At 38.9% G+C, this 20,318-nt stretch overlaps 1 protein-coding gene across 2 annotated transcripts in view; it reads right to left on the reverse strand.

The window, feature by feature from the left end:
- RAPH1 (Ras association (RalGDS/AF-6) and pleckstrin homology domains 1) overlaps nt 1-20,318 on the reverse strand; it is an 80,055-nt gene that overhangs the window by 27,970 nt on the left and 31,767 nt on the right. The window contains exons 9-15 of one of the 2 annotated variants that reach the window (XM_044913698.1): nt 19,735-19,800; nt 18,283-18,426; nt 17,105-17,215; nt 8,059-8,157; nt 6,922-7,042; nt 2,734-2,876; nt 1,351-1,425 (exon numbers count right to left, since the gene is read on the reverse strand). In XM_044913698.1, the coding sequence (XP_044769633.1) occupies nt 1,351-1,425; nt 2,734-2,876; nt 6,922-7,042; nt 8,059-8,157; nt 17,105-17,215; nt 18,283-18,426; nt 19,735-19,800 (759 nt within the window). Of the gene's footprint in view, nt 1-1,350; nt 1,426-2,733; nt 2,877-6,921; nt 7,043-8,058; nt 8,158-17,104; nt 17,216-18,282; nt 18,427-19,734; nt 19,801-20,318 lie in introns of those variants that run through there. The other variant, XM_044913699.1, reaches the window with a different exon arrangement.

Genomic DNA, 20,318 nt, shown 5'->3' on the forward strand with positions numbered 1-20,318 from the left:
GGGGGGGGGGGGGGGGGGGGGGGGGGGGGGGGGGGGGAGAGGCGGGGAAGGCTGTGAGGCAGTGTAGGGGGTGACCAGCTTGGGCTGTGGGGATAAAGGGGGCATAAGTGAAGTGTAGGGTCGATTCATAGACTCCATTCTGGCCTAAAAGGAGCATAAAGGGGGGGGGGGGGGGGGGGAGAGAGAAAACACAACAAACACAACAGTTACAGAGGTAAGCTTTGCGTCAAACTAAACAAGGAATCTGGGACATGGGAGAAAGGACTCTGCAGTGGGACAATGTCAGGAAGGCGAAAATCGGACTCCCTGGGCACCAAGGGTATACAGGGAATTTGTTCACCCAGCAATACTCTCAAGTGGCAAGACTGCCTAACAATCTAGGGAAAACACCTGCTGATCAGTGGCGGGTTGTCTGATCTCCGAGCCCTGACTTTCCCACGCCTGCCACAAACAGGAGCCCCCATGGGGGGACCTCTGTGCACTGACCCCCCCCGGACTGTGGCAAGCGGAGACGTGATGGCTCGAGTTCACCTTTCAGTCCATGGCCGCATCCACATCAAGCAGATGCCATAACCGGGTTTAGGAGTGCTGGTGGAGGGCCTCCCGAGGAGTGAGGACGGCTGTGTGATGCTAGCAAGCTGACACGAGAGAACATGAGAATGTTCAGCAGGGCATGCACAGTCACATGGGAATGAATGAGCTTGACACACACACTCGTGTTCGGGTGAGACACTTGCATCCAACATGCACAGAAGTCCAGCAATGCAGGTAAAGGGGGGGCATTCTTTACATTTGTTTTACTGGAAAATACATAAAGAAATGCTTTATAAACATTACAGCAAAAGATTATAAAAATACCATACAGAAAAAGCCAGGAGAAAATGAGGGGAAACCTTAGAAAACTAAAGGAAATATATCAAGGAATGGCAGCTAGAGTTTGCCAACAACCTGCTGATCAGCCCCTCGGGCACCTCTGGCACTGCCCAGGTTACCACATCTGCTCATCTGTGTCATGGAGCCACTCATGCATGAATGTGGTTCAAGTACTTTTGAAAAGAGCAAAGGAAGGGCCCTTGGTTTAATAAAGCTTGGGCACGTGTTTTAGGTTCTTTGAACAGACTCTGAGGATCCAAGATAAACCCTTTGTTTCCAAACTACAAATGACATCTAATTAGCATCAAGAACGCTCAGGTTAGTAGACTAGAAGGCTCAGGACGGGGCTGAATTCTAATGCCCACCAGGACACTCACATGTTTCTTTAAAAATTGCACAAAGTAAAAGCATTAGTCTGCGAGACTTGGTTACAGGGGTCACCCAGGTTAATGTGTTTCCAAAGAACAGCCCCTGACCTTAACTTGACCCTGTCTTGGCTGCTGCAGGGGTGCAGACCTCAGCCGTGCTGGCCTTCTCATTTGGCACCTGAGGCTGAGGTAACAGAAGAAACACAGGTGGGGTCAAGACACACCATCGATGCTGCACAGAACGGTTCGCGCTCCAGAAACTACCACGACCAACTCTGTGGCTTCAGCACACAGCATTCGGACCTTTATTATTATTTTGTTTTCCTCTTGGCCTTTCACTTAAAATGTACATGGTTAACACTATTAAAAATTTAGTAAGGGAGCAGACTTTTCTTTAGATATCTGAATTGTGCAAATCTGCTTCTCCAACTACACATACGGAGTTATTAGCACAAGATAGGGCTGTTTCATCCAAACTGATTAAATGGGAAAGGGAGACAATTATTTCTTAAAATCTGAGCCCCTGATAAGGGAGTTAAACAAACTGTGAGTGCTCTGAAAATTCAGGTCATTAGAACCGATTTTCAAATATTTCTTTCTAAGACAAAGTGTCCCACCCCGACATGGGGCTACTAATGCCTCTTGCTGAGGAGCAGTTAATACACCACAAATGCAAATAAAGGAATAAATTAAAGGAAATGACCCATTTAATTCTCTTTGGTGAGTGTACTTGTGTAAGTGATTCAGACCAAAAGAACAAAAAAAATCACGATGGTTACTGGGTAGAAACACAACGCTCAGGCCAGCCGTGCACTGGCCCCTCGGTGACGGTGACGGCGACGGCGTGAGCGCCTCCCGCTCAGCGGGCGAGGGCAGCCGCGACACACAAGGCTGCCCTCTGAACTTCAGAGGCAGTCTGATTCGATGGCTTTCACCCGGGCTAGAGAACCTACATATTTCTAAACAGTCCTGCAATAATTATAATTCGTCCTTCAGTGTCATTGAACAAGCTACTGTGCAAAGCTCAGGGATCCAAAATTTTAAGGGGATTAATCTGAATTTATGTCTTCTGCATATACTAAAATTTGAGAAAATCTCATGTGCAGAGAAATGCCAAAAAGCATAAAAGCATAGAAGACAAAGGAACGAGTCTGAATAGATTAATAATGAGCAACGAACCATTAACAGCTTCTCTGAAACAAAGTCAGGGCCCTGGCACTAAATGGTGTTGCTCCATCCCAACTGATTAAGGGTGAAAGGGAAGACATCATTATTTCTTAAAAGTCTGAACCATCGATAGTCATTAAATTGCCAGTTTGAGATCTTAGGTCACTAGAGCCAATTCACAGATACTCATTTCTGAAGAGAAGTCAAAGTAAGAATACTGAAATAGGGCCAAGAAAGAGTTCTAATAAAGGAATAAAAGCAACAAACTAACCGATGGAACATCAAAGATTTTTTTTATATAAATTATCACCAGTGTGTTACCTACCTTGCTGGACTCTTCCAACTGAGTACCACGTTTCCAGGCTTCAGAGAAGATGGAGCTCACAATACTCTGGGAGCGGACATGTCCTGCTGGCTGAGTATCAGATACTCCGCTGTCAGACTGATTAGAATGATTTGACTGAGACTCTGTTTAAAATAGATTTTCAAAAATAGGATTAATTAAGTTGTTATTCCGACAGTATGAATATGTAGTTAGCGAGCTCTTTTACACAAGATCAGATGCTATGCAGGCCTGCAACACGTCACTTTTACTCATTTCATATCAACACAGTCTGAACTTTCCTCTAGAAAACTTTCCTTATCTTAGGGCTAATAGGAAATCTTGGTTCTTTTTAAACAGCTCACCATGACAGACTGAACATCACAAAGAAAGATGCGTGTAACGTTACTGGTATCCTGACAACCTTGAAGAGGTGTTCTCGCCTTGCCTGGAGGCCAGGCTACGGTGTAGCTGCTGCCTGGTAGTACCAGTACCTGAATCCCTAGAAAACACTTCTCACTTGAGCTCAGGGTTGCTGGGAATGGTGGCGGATACACTGGATGTCTCTCTGACATCCAGGGTGAGGGACCTGGGGAGATTATGTCACTGGACCCCAAGTCAGGTAAGATAACCATGCGGAAGGAAGTACCTAGCCCAGTGGCCAACATCTGGTGGAGATTCAGGTGTTAAAGCTAGTCCTATCCAATGACTCTGTGTGTGTGTGGGGGGTATATTATTAGATTGCTTTTTAATCAAGTCCAGCCAAGTTACCGAAGCAGTACAGAGATGATAGCCACAAACTCCTTTGGATAAAGTTAAGACATATCCTCAGGCAAAAATACAGGATAAAACCTACTCTGTTTTCTTCTTTCTTCATCATTCAATTGCTGAGTCTTTTTAAAGTTTTTTATTTTAATTCCAGTATAATTAAGTTATATTAGTTTCAGGTGTACAGTATAGTGATTCAACAATTCTATACATTACTTAGTGCTCATCACAGTAAGTGTCCTCCTTAATCCCCATCACCTGTTTTACCCATTCCCCCATCCACCTCCCCTCTGGTAACCATCAGTTTGTTCTCTCGAGTTAAGAGTCTGTTTCTTGGTTTGCCTCTCTCTCTTTCCTTTGCTCATTTGTTTTGTTTCTTAAATTCCACAGATGAGTGAAATTTGGTATTTGTCTTTCTCTGACTTATTTCACTTAACATTCTCTAGCTCCATCTGTGTTGTTGCAAATGGCAAGATTTCTTTTTTTTTTTTTAAAGATTTTATTTATTTATTTGACGGAGAGAGACACAGTGAGAGAGGGAACACAAGCAGGGGGGAGAGGGAGAGGGAGAAGTAGGCTTCCTGCTGAGCAGGGAGCCCGATGCGGGGCTCGATCCCAGGACTCTGGGATCATGACCTGAGCCGAAGGCAGACGCTTAACAACTGAGCCACCCAGGCGCCCCAAGATTTCTTTTATGGCCGAATAATATTCCTGTGTGTGTGTGTGTGTGTGTGTGTGTGTGTAGGTGTAGGTGTATGTCTCTCTCTCTCTCTATATATATATAGACACACACCACATCTTCTTTATCCATTCATCCATCCATAGACATCTGGGCTCTTTCATAGTTCCATAGCTTGGCTCTTGTAAATAATGCTGCCATAAACATAGGGGGGGCGTATATCCTTTTGAACTACTGTTTTTGTATTCTTTGAATAAATACCCTGGGGTGTGATTCCTGGATCGTAGGGTACTTCTATTTTTAATTTTTTGAGGAACCTCCATACTGCTTTCCACAGTGGCTGCACCAATTTGTGTTCCCACCAACAGTGCATAAGGGTTCCTTTTTCTCCACATCCTCGCCAACACTTGTTTCTTGTGTAACTGCTGAGTGTTTTTTAAAAAGTTGCAACTTCACTAGCCTCCTACATCCCTATTTAATTACTAACCAGAACAACAGCAGATAAGATAGGAGGCTGGAACATGTGAATCCTTGAGCTCTCTTCAGCATGAATGTATAAGATTTTGCAATTTATATTTAAAAATCTGCATAATACTTAACACTGTATAAGGACGGATGATGCTGGACTACGAAAAGGCACCACACCACTTCATAAAATGTGTGGATTAATGCTGTATTAATTAAAAAAATATTATGGCATCTTTTATCTCAATCTTTCCCTTAATTTTTCTAAACTCTTAACTTGTGGCATACTCTTACCTTGCCTTTCTCAATCCATTATCTCAAAAGTGTCTTCCTCCCCTTTAATAAACATTTACAGAATAGTTGTAGATTTATGGAGAAGCTGCAAAGCTAGAACAGAATTCCTACACACCTAGCACCTAATTTATCTCATTATTAACTTGCTATATTACCATGTACATTGTCACAACTAAGGAACCAACACTGATACATTACTATTAACTACACTCCAAACTTTATTTGGATTTCACTAGTTTTTCCATTATGTCCTTTTTTTTTCCTTTTTGGATCCAGGATACCACATTATAGTTAGTTGTCAATGTCTCCTATGACAGTTTCTCAGGCTTTCCTTGTTTTTGATGCTTTTGACGGTTCTGAGGAATACTGGGTCAGGTATTTTACAGAATGTCTCTCAATTTTGATTTGTCTGTGATGTTTTTCTCTGGATTCGACTGAGTTATGAAACTTGGGAGAGGAAGACCAAGAGAGGGAAAGCGCCAATCTCATCACATTATGTAAAGGGTACATGCTATCAACAGAACATATTACTGAAGGTACTGACCTTGATCACTTGGCTGGGGTACTGTTTGTCAGGTTTCTCCACTATAAAGTTACTCCCCTTTCCCAACACCCAACTATCCTCTTTGGAAACAAGTCACTCTGCACAACCCACACTTGAGGGGGGAATTAAGCTCCATCTCCTTGAGGGCAAGTGTCTGCATAAACCATTTATAAATCTTCCATACAGAAGATCTGTCTCTTCCCCATTTATTTATTTATTCAATAATGTATATCAGTATGGACTGATGGCTGTTTACTTTACAATTTGGATTATAATCTTACACTATGTTATTCTGTTGCTCAAATTGTTTCAGCTTGGCACCTGGACACTCTCAGGTTGGCTCCTGTGTCCCTTTACACAGCCCCATCACTGTGTTTTTTGAGCATTTCCTTCATCCTAAGCTGCTTCAGGCTCATCTTATTCTCTGCCACAGCCCTAGTTCTTTGTTCTGGAAAATGGTATTAGGAAACCAAGATCAAGGCACTCTATTTTCACTGATCTTGGGGTGTCACTGCTCCTATTTCTCTCAGTGGACAGCACTAGGAAATACATGCATACTAACCCATACACATTCTCATTTTGTTTCTACTTAGAGATGAAATAGTCATACAACTTTTTAGTCAAATACTTTTTTAAAAAGTTCACATTTTTATTTTATTCTAAAGCAAAATAGATTCTGAAAATGGTAGAATTTCCTTAAAATGTACATACGTAGCCAGGTAAAAACATTTACTGAAAGTTTAATTTATATGTTATACTAATAAATAATGAGAGGGTTTTTTTTTTTCATTTAAATATTTCCTAAAGTTATTATTTCTTTCATGTGATGTCAGAACAAAAAAAATATTTTGCTTTTAGAGGACATAGTTATCATTCATGGAGTATTTTGAAGGGAAAGAAGCATTTATTTTAAGGTGTAATCATAGCATACTTGTTTAAAGGATGTGGGAATCTGAAAATATGCACTTTTTGAGTATCACTGATTTCTTGTGAAAACTTTAGTAAGTCTGATGGCTTAAACAGTGATACTGAACTAATTCTAGTTATTTCCACTCTGCTGAAATGTCAGGAAACCTATGGGGAAGGAGGGCAGTTTCATCATGGATTCTGAGTATGCAGACTTCCTCCACGCAACTTTTCTATCCCCAGGTATATATTAACAGTCACAGTTGTTCAGCAGTATGATTGAGTTTGAAATAAACTTTATATATATATATAACAACACTCCTGGATTTAAAACTTTATATACTATATGGTGCTCCATATCAAATACATTTATGAACTAGCCCATGATATTGTCCCCTCTAACCACCAAAACAAAATTCATTTTATAATTTAGACATTAGGTACAGCTCTGGTTTTAAGAACCTTGCTGAAATAACCAGGGCTGCCGTCAGTCTATAGAGATTTCTTCATATTGGCTGTCAGCATTTCGAACTACCTGGGATGCTTGAAGAACTGGATCCTGATTTAATGCTGGAGCTGGATAAGGAAGTCCAATCATAAGCTGACTCTGTCCTCTTCAAGGCTTCTTGATAGTTCATGTAGAGCTGTTTCCCGTACTAAACAGAAGGCAGTAAATGATGACAAATGAACATTATTGGGTATGATACAGATGGATGAGGTAAGAAAGGGGGATATTTTCTGTTTACTGATTCACAGTTTGCATTAAAACTAATACCTATAGTACTTCAAAAATTATTTTTAATACCAGTAAATTACCATCAACTCTTATTTATCCTCATTTTAAAGAAAGGCAGCAAGAAGTTAACACTTGATTTGTTCATTATCAATATAAAGATTTTTTTGTTATTCCTAAAGCAACTTTGATTTTATAGCTATCATAAATTTTATTTTCACTTAATGGGCATAAATATTCCTTCAGGTTTTATGTGTAATCCTCTTCAAGGTGTCCTTAAAACTTTTTTCAAAGACTTTTTTTTTTTAGAGCAGTTTTCGGTTCACAGCAAAACTGAGAGGAAGGTAAAGAAACTCCCCATATGCCCCCTGCCACTCTCTGTGCACAATCTCTCTCATTTATCAGTATTCTCCACCAGAGGGTGCATTTGTTTCAATCAATGAACCTACATTAACACCTAATCATCAAAGTCCACAGTTTACCCTAGGTTCACTCTTGGTGTTACACATTCTATGGGTCTGGAGAAATGCATAATGACATGTATTCACCATTATAGTATCACACCAAGTATGAATATTTTCACGGCCCTAAAAATCCTGTGTCCTGCTTATTGATCCCCCTATTCCCACCCTGAGGTGATTTAATTCTCAAAAAATTTCTTTTGCTTAGGCTAAACTCTGCTGTATAAGCATCATATAATGTGTTCGTCAGAGCCAAAATAAATCACTCTGATGCTACACAAGCTTTTACCAGCAGTATTATTCCATGGATACCAACTGTTAAATGTTTATCCCCTAAGACATTTAAAAAATAAAACTTAGGCCTCAGAAAACACTGACAAAATCATAAACATGAAATGACTAGAATAACTGTCATGACAATCAAAACTACATCATGAAACACCTCATTATTCTATCAAACCAAAACAGAACACCCTACCTTTGCAATGCGGATACCATTGACCCATTGATGCAGGGTCCTCACATCATCACAACAAAGGTACTTGATGTACTGAGATTTCTTCTGGATCTGTGGGTGCTGCAAGATTAAAGGCAAAGTCCAATTCAGTACCTGAAGAACTAAAGAAAAACTCTATCAAAGCTTAAACAGACCCTGACATAGGTCAGGGTCTGTTTATAGGTCATCAGAGTTAACAGCCAAAAATAATTTGTACCTCTTATACGGCCATAAGGCCAAATAACATGGCCCATAAGTATTTTTACAAAATAAACTACAAAGCAAGGCCCCTGGGTGGTTCAGTTGGTTTAGCAGCTGACTCTTGATTTTGGCTCAGGTCATGATCTCAAAGTTGTGAGATCAAGCCCCTGCTTAGGATTCTCTCTCTCTCCCTTTCCCTCTGTCCCTCCCCCTGCTCTTTCCCTAATAAATAAATAAATAAAAATAAATTTAAAAATTAAAAAAAAAATAAACTACAAAGAAACTTGTGTTAAATTTTAGGTCAAGATATGCAAGTTAAAAAATACCTTTATAGCACAGCAAATCCCCAAATACCCTTTCTATATTTCAGAGAAACATATTCCATCGAGGTTAACAAACTCAACAGAACTCTTCATCTATAAGACTGTGAAAAGGGAAGATTTTGATTTCACTTGGAGCCCACTGGAATCAGGAATTCAGAAGACTCCAAACGAGAGGGTGTTTGGTAAAGTTTCTAGTGCTTCTGTGGAGGTGAACCGCTGGGTGGGGTGGGTGAGTGCAGGGCACAGCACCTGGGACATGAGTGGGCGCTCACACCTGGTGCAGTGGTGCCCCCTGTTGTGGACTAAGCACTGCTCTGCACCCCATCTGCCCACAGCACATGTCCTCCAGGGAGTGAGCAGCTTTTCAACTGCATCATCAGATTCAGTTTTCACTTTTCAGCTGCAGTTTGGATGGGAGGTGACTGACTAGACCAGCTATACAATGCAAGTGCTAGAACAGACTTAAGGTATTTTAACTCTACTGGGCCACAACCACTACTTCCCTGGAAAGAAAAACCCTAAATCACACTTGGTTCTGGATGTAATAGTTGTTAATTATTACTTCTCTTTTCAGTTATTCTGAAAAATTTTTTTTAAATGGCTACATTTTACCTGGGGAAATATTTAAGATTATGTTAAATTATAAGAGGCTTTAAAGATTCTCTAACCACATTTGTTGTGGAAATCCAGGAGATCAATAAAATAAGCAATTTGGGTAAGTTCTCAATGCTGCAGAAATAGATGACCACCCATATATTATGTATCTGCACTGTTGTAGATCAATCTTGGGGTGCCTGGGTGGCTCAGTTGGTTAAGCATCAGACTCTTGATTTTGGCTCAGGTCATGATCTCAGGGTTGTGAGACTGAGCCCCAAGTCAGGCTCCACACTGGGCATGGAGCCTGCTTAAGATTCTCTCTCTCCCTCTGCCCCTCCGACCCCCCTGCTCACTCTCGCATATGCTCTCTTTAAAAAAAAAAAGGTCAATCTCTCTGGTCTACAATGAGAGAAATTTAAATCCATTTATTCTATTCTATACATTGCTATATAGAGCTCAGCTCCTATAATAAAACATTTAATACCAAAACCAATTTAGTTACTAAAGGCTAGAGTGAAAGTTTTAAACAATAAATCATCAACAAAAAGAGGCTGGCAAATGGCATGGATGGAACTAGAGGGTATTATGCTAAGCGAAATAGAGAATGACAAATACCATTTCACGTGGAATGGTGGTGTTTGGTGGATCTCAAGGTTGTGAGATCATATGTGGAATTTTTTTTTTTTTAAGATTTTATTTATTTATTTGAGAGAGAGAGAGCACATGAGAGGGGGAGGGTCAGAGGGAGAAGCAGACTCCCTGCTGAGCAGGGAGCCCGATGTGGGACTCGATCCCGCGACTCCAGGATCATGACCTGAGCTGAAGGCAGTCGCTTAACCAACTGAGCCACCCAGGCGCCCTCATATGTGGAATTTAAGAAACAAAACAGATGAACATAGGGGAAGGGGAGGAAAAATAAAAGATGATAACAGAGAGGGAGGCAAACCCTATGAGACTCTTAACTATAAGAAACAAACTAAGGGTAGTGGGAGGGAGGATGGGGTAATTGAGTGATGGGCATTAAGGAGGGCACTTGATGTAATGAACACTGGGTGTTATATGCAACTGATGAATCACTAAATTCTACCTCTGAAACTAAAAAAAAAAAAAAAAAAAGGAGGTTAGCCAAACAATACTTAACAGTGTTCTCTCCTAATACTATAGGTTCCACAGCCTTCTCTTGGAATATATTCCCTCATCCTTATTAAATCACATTATGATAAACCATCATAGCAATCTTGAAAAAGCAAAGGAGGACAGGTAAAGGAGATGTATTTTTCCATAGAATAAGGAAGGGCAATTTTTTTTTTTTTTAAGATTTTATTTATTTATTTGACAGAGAGAGAGAGAGCGAGAGCAGGAACACAAGCAGGGGGAGTGGGAGAGCGAGAAGCAGGCTTCCTGCCGAGCAGGGAGCCCGATGCGGGGCTCGATCCCAGGACCCTGGGATCATGACCTGAGCGGAAGGCAGACGCTTAACGACTGAGCCACCCAGGCGCCCAGGAAGGGCAATTTTATCTCATTCATTCATGCAACAGATATTTACTGAGTAAGAACTATTTGCCAGGTCTTTAAGTGCTGGGATACACTGTGAGCAAAACAGAAGCCCCAGTTCGTGCAGAAAATGGGATGGCTGAGAAAGGGCTTTCGTCAGTATTACCAATTAGGGCTTAAAGACGGGCGTCACTCAGGCACCACCTACAGGGCAGGGTTTGGACATCTTAACAAGGGGCTACAGGATGGCTCTCAGTCTTTACCACCACCCCCTCTCTTTATGGTGATTCATAAACCATTCTTGACTGATTCCATTTTCTGAGAGCAGGGCTACCCACCACACATGGGTGTTCAACTGTAGCCGTGGCCCTGCCTAAGTGTGTTCTACTTATTCTATACCCTAAGGGAGTGTTTTTATCAACACAACATCAGAGAAAATCAAAGGGAAACAATCCTCTTATCCTTTTCTCCTCATTTCTCTAACCTGGGAATCCAAACACCACCACAAAGAATACTATGATATGACTTTTTTTTATAAAAACATTTTATTTACTTATTTAGGGAGAGAGAGAGAGCATGCATGCACGCAAGCAGGGGTGGGGCAGAGGGAGAGGGAGACAGAAGAGAATTCCAAGCAGACTGTGCTGAGCAGAGCCTGACAGGGGGCTCAGTCTCATGACCTTGAGATTATGACCTAAGCTGAAATCAAGAGTTGGACACTTAACCAACTGAGCCACCCAGATGCCCCTATGATATGCTTAATATTTGCAGGTCACTTGCTAGGTTAAGGTTCATTTTAGGACCCCATAACTTGTCTTTTTCAACCTCCCACATAATAAAGGCATTCCTTCCTATAGCCTTCATTATGATCACCCAGGCTCTGCACCAATTCCTCAGGCAATTCCTTATTCCATCAATATATTATTTCATTAAAAGTGACATTTATTGGGAGGCCTGGCTGGCTCAGTCAGTAGAGGATGCGACTCTTGATCTTGGAGTTGTGAGTTCGAGCCCTACACTGGGTGTAGAGATTATTTAAAAAAAAAAGTGGCATTTATTGAGCACTTAGTATATACCAGGCATTATACTAAATATGTCACATATATTACTTAGCTCATTCCCCCCCTCAGGAAAACCCAGTAAGTTACATATTACTATCTTCATCAAATGAAGAGAAACTGAGGCACAGAGGGGTTAAGACAGCACTCTAAGTTGCTCACATATTCATGTTTATTAGTGAAAGAACCAGGATTTGAAACCATGCCACCTCATTCCAGGGCCTGTGCTCTTAATTATGTCATACTTCTGTCTTATTAGTAGTGAAAGCTGCTTCTTTCAAATGTGCTGCCTCTCTCCTCTTTTCCCCACAATATCACACAAGAGGGGCACTTGGGTGGCTCCGTGGGTTAAGTATCTGCCTTTGGTTCAGGTCATGATCCCAGGGTCCTGGGATAGAGCCCAAGTCAAGTCGGGCTTCTTGTTCAGTGGGGCCCCCCTTCCCCCAACTTGTATTCTCTCAAATAAATAAAATCTTTTTAAAAATTTTAAAAATCACACAAGAGCTAAGAGCAAGTACGAAGGAGACATTCTTTGCCAAAAATCAGAAGCTTAACATTTAGATTCTTAAAGATTCCAAAGAGAATATATAATCAAATTGTTCCCCTTAACAAATTAACAGCTATTAAGGAAGAAAGGTCATTATTTCATTTTTAAAATGATGTGGATTTGGAAAGTCTACATTCTCTGATAAAAGATAAAAAACTTGAGAATTAAAAAAAATTTAAGAATACAGTAAGAAATTCCAGATTACTACTGTACTATCAGGTTATTTTTTTCTGTTTATGCCAAAAATTAGATTGAGACAGACAATTCTTAAAACTCTATAACTAAAAGTGATGCTCTAAAATCACAGTCCAAGTGCCAAAGGAAAACCACTGAATATATACTACTCACTTATTGCTTTGGGAACTCAAATAGGCTTGAAAATTAATTCTCTCACTAACATGCAAGAACTTAAAAAACAAAGTATGTAGCACTCCATCCTGTTACTTCTACCATTATTACATATCTTTCTTTTAATAACAGTGTTTGAAAAGTTCATGTTCATATTCTACCTCTAATCTCTAACCATTTTTTCCTTCTTACCTAACATACTGAAATAAATTACTTTGCCTCATTTCTTTTAAGAATGAAAAATTAGACATGGCTAAGGTGAGCTGTATTCCAACAATTACTGTAGTGTATGTATTTTAAAAACACAGGTTTCCTTTTAGAAACTTATATATGTGCATACACATATGTCCAACAAGCACATACCTCTTTCAGATAATAGATAACATATATCCTATTTATTCCCTCATTGTCATATTTCATGAAAAAGCTCTTGCCATCATTTTTATTACTACCTTTAAAAAAAACTAATTACTAAACTGTGCTTTATTCCTCCCTACAAATATATTATATTTCCTGTATCCTGCATTTTACTGGAAGAACTCAGACTCAAATTGTTACAGCCTAAGCCTGATAAATAGGGTTAAACCCTATAAATATTTATATTTGCATAGATCTTGTGTGGCAGCATTTTTTGGTTTGTTAGAACTCATATGCACAAGAATAAAAATACTTACATAGGCAAAATCTAGTAGAGACCTTTCAGGAAAAAAAATACTAATAGTTGTGTGGCATCAGGAACACTGATCCCTCTAAACCTCAGTCTCCAGATCTGAAAAATGGGGACTCTAGAACGGATCCGTGACACTGATGTGTACAGTGCTTCTAGTGCACTGTCTGCCACTCTAGAGGTCTTCAGTCAATGATAGCCATTATTTTTACTACTATTTGTGCCTAGTGGTATGGTTTATTTCAATACCTTGAATATTTCTAAATATAAATAAGTAGGCAATATGAACATATGAATTTAGCTTAACCCACTTTACTAAAAGCAAATATGAAATACATAATTATATAAACCAACAAAAACCCCTTGGAACAAAAATATTCTTAACCTAAGAATTCTATGAGTTGCAAAAGGGATTAAAATAATAGTCAGTGGTCATAATTATAATTTTGGCTGTAACACATACTGCTGGTTGCCTTCCCCACAACTATCCCCTCTTCCCTACTTCTTTTCTTAAAGAGCCCCAATTTTGTTTGGATGTCCGTCTACCCGTTATGTCAGGGTGTGAATTCTAACTAGGCTAAGCCAAAAACACTGGAATAAACTTAACCAAGGAGGTGAAAGATCATACTCCAAAAACTATAGAATACTGATGAAAGAAATGGAGGTTAACACAAAGAAATGGAAAGACATTCCCTGCTCATAGATTGGGAGAACAGATATTAAAATGCTCTTACTACCCAAAGCAATCTACAGCTTTAATGAAATCCCTATCAAAATACTAATAGCATTTTTCACACTAGAATAAATAATACTAAAATTTGTGTGAAACCAAAAAAGATCCCAAATAGCCAAAGCAGTCTTGAAAAAGAACAAAGCTGGAGGTATCATAATCCCAGATTTGAAGATATACTACAAAGCTGTAACCATCAAAACAGTACAGTACTGGCACAAAAAAAGACACACAGATCACTGGAACAGAATGGAGAGCTCAGAAATAAACCCATGCTTATATGGCCAATTAATCTATGCCAAAAAAGGCAAGAATATACAATGGGGAAAAGATGGTCTCTTCAACAAATGATGCTTGCTGGGAAAACTGGACAGCTACATGTAAAAGAATGAAACTGGGCCACTTTCTTACACTACCCACAAAAATAAACTCAAATGGATTAAATACCTAAATGTGAGACTTAAAACCATAAAACTCCTAAAAAGAAAATACAGGCAATAACCTCTTGGACATCGACTCTACAACATATTTTTGAATTATGTCTCCTCAGGCAAGGACGAATAAAAGAAAAAATAACTATTGGGACTACATCAATATAAAAAGCTTTTGCACAGCAAAGGAAATCGTCAGCAAAACAAAAAGGCAACCTACTGAATGGGAGAAGATATTTGCCAGCGATGTGTCCAATAAGGGGTTAATATCCAAAATATATAAAGAACTTTACAACTCAATCCCCCAAAAATAATGTGATCAAAAAATGAGCAGAGGATCTGAACAGAATTTTTCCAAAGAAGACATACAGATGGCCAACAGACAGATGAGAAGATGCTCAACATCACTCATTATCAGGGAAATGCAAATTAAAACCACAATGAGATATTACTTTACACTTGTCAGAAGGGCTAAAATGAAAAACAAAAGAAATAACAAGTGTGGGCGAGGACATAGAGAAAAAGGAACCCTTGTGCACTGCTGGTAGGAATGCAAGCTGGTGCAGCCACTGTGTTAAACAGTATGGAAGTTCCCCCCCACCACAAATTAAAAATTACCATATGATTCAGTAATTCCACTACTGGGTATTTACCCAAAGAAAACAAAAACACTAATTCAAAAAGTTATATGCACACTTATGTTTACTGCAGTATTTACAATAGCCAAATTATGGAAACAACCCAAATGTCCATTGATAGATGAATGGATAAAGAATGGATAAAGAAGATATATATATACACACACACCCACACCCCCACACCCACCCCCCCCACACAATAGAGTATTACTCAGCCATTAAAAAAAAGGTGGGGGGGAATCTCGCCATTTGCAACAACAGATTGACCTAGAGTATATAATTCTAAGTGAAATAAGTCAGTAAGAGAAAGACAAATATCGTATGATTTCACTCATCTGTGAAATTTAAGAAACAAAGCAAATGAATGAAGGAAAAAAGACAAAAAACTAGACTCAAATACAAAGAACTGGTGACTAGCGGGGACAGGGTGGGGGGGGGTGCGTGAAATAAAAGAGATGAAGGGCACACATTTATCTTGATGAGCAATGTATAAATTGTATGAATCATTACATTATACACCTGAAACTACTATAACACTATGTTAATTATGCTTCAATTTAAAAAATAATTAAAAAAAAAAGTGGACATGTACTCAGGCCAATGACTCTCAAGAGGAGGACTCAGGAGGTAGCTCCCGGGAAATATTTCCTCCCACTTGAGAGAGACAAGTACAGGGAGAAACAGTCCCTCCTCTTCTGCTGGAAAGAGACAAATATACAGAGAAATAGCCATCTTCTTCTGCTGGATTTTGCTAGACCCATTGCATGGATCCATCATCCATGTGATGCCTACAACTGCAGTGGTCATCTGTAACTGTGAGGTGAGCCAGCCTGAGGATAAGCTGATATGCAGAAGATGGAAGAGGGAAAGAAGGAAAGAATTTGGGTTCTTACTGACAACCCTGAACCACTGAAATAACCAACTCTTGCTGTCTTCATGTTATGAGGATCCCCCCCCCAAATAACTTTGATATATATGGATTATGTCTACTGATATTTACCATCTAAGAAGATTAGAACTAAGAAAAATTTAAAATATGAGAACATACAAATATTTGTTCCACTACGCAAGAGAGCAAAGATATCATCATCATATCATGTAATCTCTTAGAAAACTCCATTATACGTTTATGAGAGAATGAGAGTGTAAGAGGCAAGTAACATCTCAGCATTACTGGAATAATAATTTTGACTCACAGACCCCTTGACAGAGTTTCAGGGACTCCCAGGGGAGCTTGGACTTCATTTTCAAAACTGCCAGATTAAGCTACTTTGTAATGACTTTTAGAAAATTATTTGCTGCTGTAACCTAAAGGATATAGTGGTATTCTCCGAAAAAGGATTATTTAATAAAGGGGCAGCATTACAATGGTATTTTTATTTTTATCAAAGCAATCAAAAACTCCACCCCAAAACCCCAAACCCAACTGATAACTCTCAGAGAAAAGCAAAGTCAAACAATGATATAAGCATATAGACCTAAGTAGTTACCAAGAGGTGACTAAAATAGAGCCAATGAGAAAAACTTAATCATCTCCATAATTATCTTTTTTTTTCCTTTAAGATTTAATTTATTTGACAGAGAGACACAGCAAGAGAGGGAACACAAGCAGGGGGAGTGGGAGAGGGAGAAGCAGGCTTCCCGCCAAGCAGGGAGCCCGATGCGGGGCTTGATCCCAGGACCCTGGGGCCATGACCTGAGCCGAAGGCAGATGCTTAACAACTGAGCCACCCAGGTGCCCCCTCCATAATTATCTTGAATTTTAAAACATTGTCTTTATCAGTAGCATCAATTTAATTAGGGCTATTTAGCTAGAGGTCAGCTGTGGTGTAAGCACATACTTCTTTTCCTTACCATTCTTCACCATTCCTTTAAAAGCCTATAGAAAAAGCAAAAACAGTATACTTGATAGAGATACAAACCGTTCTAGAATGTCCAATAACTCACTCTATGTCTAACATCAATTAAAATTCCTAAAAAGGGAATGTGTTTACCTTTAGCACCAGACAATAATCTGTAGGTGCTTTGTATTTGTTCCGGTAGTCCTGTCCATAATAAACATTGACATGATCCAGTTGGAGAAAGCATACCAGTTCCCTAGAGACCTAAGATAAAACACCAAAAAGACTGAATTAACAATAATGTATAAACAAGCAAATATCATACCTGGTAATAGTTTCTAGTTGAGAATAAAAACTTTACCAAATGGAAACCAATCTATTTTGCAGATGACAAGACAGTGAGATTCTCTATTACTGTTCCTTCTGTAACCCAGGATACAACAAAAAAGCAGTCCATTTCACTTACTGTCTGCCGTTCACAATGAACACAGACTTGCTTGGAAAGGGTGGCATTTTAAGAAGACTTTAAATATAATACAGCATATTAAATACAATATAGTATATAGTAGAGCGCTGGAAAAAAACAAGAAAATATCATGTAGTTCGGTGCTCATAATGCATATCTCAAGTACAATGATTCTCAAGTCAGGGTTTCCTCACCTTAAATAGAGGAAACAAAATACGCCTCTCGGGAGGGTGGTAAAGCCTGGATGAGAGGATGCTGTAAGGAGTTTAAAATAGTGTGGGCCCCCACTAAGCACAGAAGTGGGGGCCCTCAGTAGGAGCATATTATCCAAGAAAGGCTGAAATACCTATAATCCCAGAAAGCTATTCTCCCCAAACAATAACAAGCAAAAACTACTGACAGAAGTTCTGAAAATAAATAAAAGTATGACTTCAAATGTGGGAAGAGAACTGAAATGGGCCCAATGAATGACGAGAGAGTGAACATGTCCAGGTTTCTTCTTCTTTATAATAGATCAATAGACAAAGCAAAGCAATATTCTGTGTGTCCTACAACAGCTGAAACAAGGGACACCTGGGTGGCTCAATTGGTTAAGCATCTGCCTTCGGCTCAGGTCATGATCCCAGGGTCCTGGGATCGAGTCCCACATTGGGCTCCTTGGTCAGTGGGGAGCCTGCTTCTCCCTCTGCCTGCCGCTCCCCCTGCTTGTGCTCTTTCTCTCTTACTCTATGACAAATAAATAGAATCTTTAAAAAACAAAAAAAGAGTTGAAACAAATCAGAGCCTGGATTCATCTTGTCAGCATACTTAACTACAAATTAACTGTCATAATGAGGAAGCTCAAAAGTCACCAGAGGGGACACACCTTTGCTTTTCCTTTAGGGACATAGTAGATACCAGATGCTCGCAAGAGAAAATAACGCTTTTTCCACGACTTTTTGCCATCATCTTTCAACCACAGGACTCCTTCAATTTCTGGTACAGTTACAGAACTTCCACAAAAACATTCCTAAAATAAGAAGATGATTTGGAAAGACATGTGATCTTTGGATTCTCAGAACAAAATTGTGTTAACTCCTGTGAAGTTCATACTATAATTAAACCAAATGGCTTTGGTATTAAGGCCACATTGCTAATATTACCTCAATTAGAACTTTGTATTCTAAACATATAGATTCATTTTGAAACTACTATGGCAATCCCTATGAACTTTTACCTACCATTGTTTTGAAGAATCTAAATTGAATTGTCAACTGAGCTGCCTACAACAGGATTTAAATGCATCTGTACAGCATAGTAACACTAAATTTAGTAAAAGTGTCAGTTAATGTAAGCATTAGACTTTATTTTTCTCCAAATTAACAACATATTTAGATTAACTATCAAACCAAATTTGTTTTAAAAAGCAACATGCTAAGTGAGTAAACACAATTTAAAAACTGTATCAATTTATATGATTCTAAAACAAAGAGGACATTTATTTTTTAAATATTTAAAACTAGGTTGAAAGGAATGTAAACAAACTCAAAATTATGAATTCTAATGTCTGTACTTAGATAAAAATGTAATTAAAAAATCAATCATGTATTTGGTAAAAGAAAAATAGAAATCCTCACTAAATATTAACATAGGACATTTTGAGACTAAATTAACTTCTCTCTTCCCAAAGTACAGAGAAACCACGAATTATAAAGAGGATTTTTAATTGTAGCTATTATCACTATGAAAAGCTGAGTGCTGATCTTCATCTTCCTAGCTGCCTTATTGCTAAGAATTTATTCTGGTTTTCAAACATACTAACTTCTTTGATTTTAGTTCTCTAAAATCAGCAAAGGCCAAAAAGCTAAAAACTGAATTATGTTTGAATTTGTTTTATTAAAAATAAGGGGATGTGTGTGTGCGTATATAAAATGATCATTATGATTTTTTTAATTGAGTTAAAGCTAAGGCTTGAAATATTTTGTAAATACCTAGTATATTCAAATTTCTCTCTAGGTGAGCAGATAAAGCACCACAATCATGTCCTTCATTGAGCAGCCTTTTTCCCCACTTGTCTGCTCCTAACAGCTCATGACTCCTTTTAGTCCACTAATATACTACTTGGCAAAATAACAGTTTTTAAGAGGTTCTTCAGTGGCCTAACATTCACACAGCTGAACTCTCCCCCTCAGGCTATGGAGGAATATAGGCTTCTCTAGTTACAAGTGTAATTATGAATATATAGCATTGACATACTTGACTTCAAAAAAGGTGCTTAATATTTTAATATTGTAATGTGCAGGAAAAAAATGGGGGCGGGGGGAGTGAAGAGTCATACCTCCAATAGCACTTCTTTGTTTCTATCTGCCATCTCAGCAGTTTCCTTTTTCCCCAGAAGATAATTCTGGAAAAATAAATAAAGTTAAAGATAAAACCACCCTATTATTCCCTTGGCACAGGTGCATATATGATTTCTTCTAGAGATACGGCAACTGTGTCTGCCTGTATAGAATGACAGGAATACTGCTTTGAACATTAACTTGTGCCTGAGCATCACTGCTAAAATGCTTAATGCTGGCCTTCTCCTTACTTTAACCATTATCTGGAAATATTCCATAAACTGCCCTCCCCCAAATCCTGGGATGATACCACATCCAACAGCTGACAAATGTTATGTACAGCTAATGAAAGGACCTGAAAGGTTTACAAATTAAGTACAATGAGTAAGGTAAATTTCCTTAAAATATGCTAAGCTTAACTGACCCAGATGCAGAAAATTTATGTTCTGGCTTTGAAAGAAATCCCCAATTCTCTGAGACTATCATAATATTACTTGCTTGCCTCAACTAAAATCTGAATTCTATTAGCCTTATAAAAAACTTCTTTGCAATCACCTATAAAAAAATCCATTGGTATTCCCAA

Source organism: Neomonachus schauinslandi, chromosome 3 (assembly GCF_002201575.2).
Source record: "Neomonachus schauinslandi chromosome 3, ASM220157v2, whole genome shotgun sequence".
In the NCBI taxonomy this organism is placed as follows: Eukaryota; Metazoa; Chordata; class Mammalia; order Carnivora; family Phocidae; genus Neomonachus; species Neomonachus schauinslandi.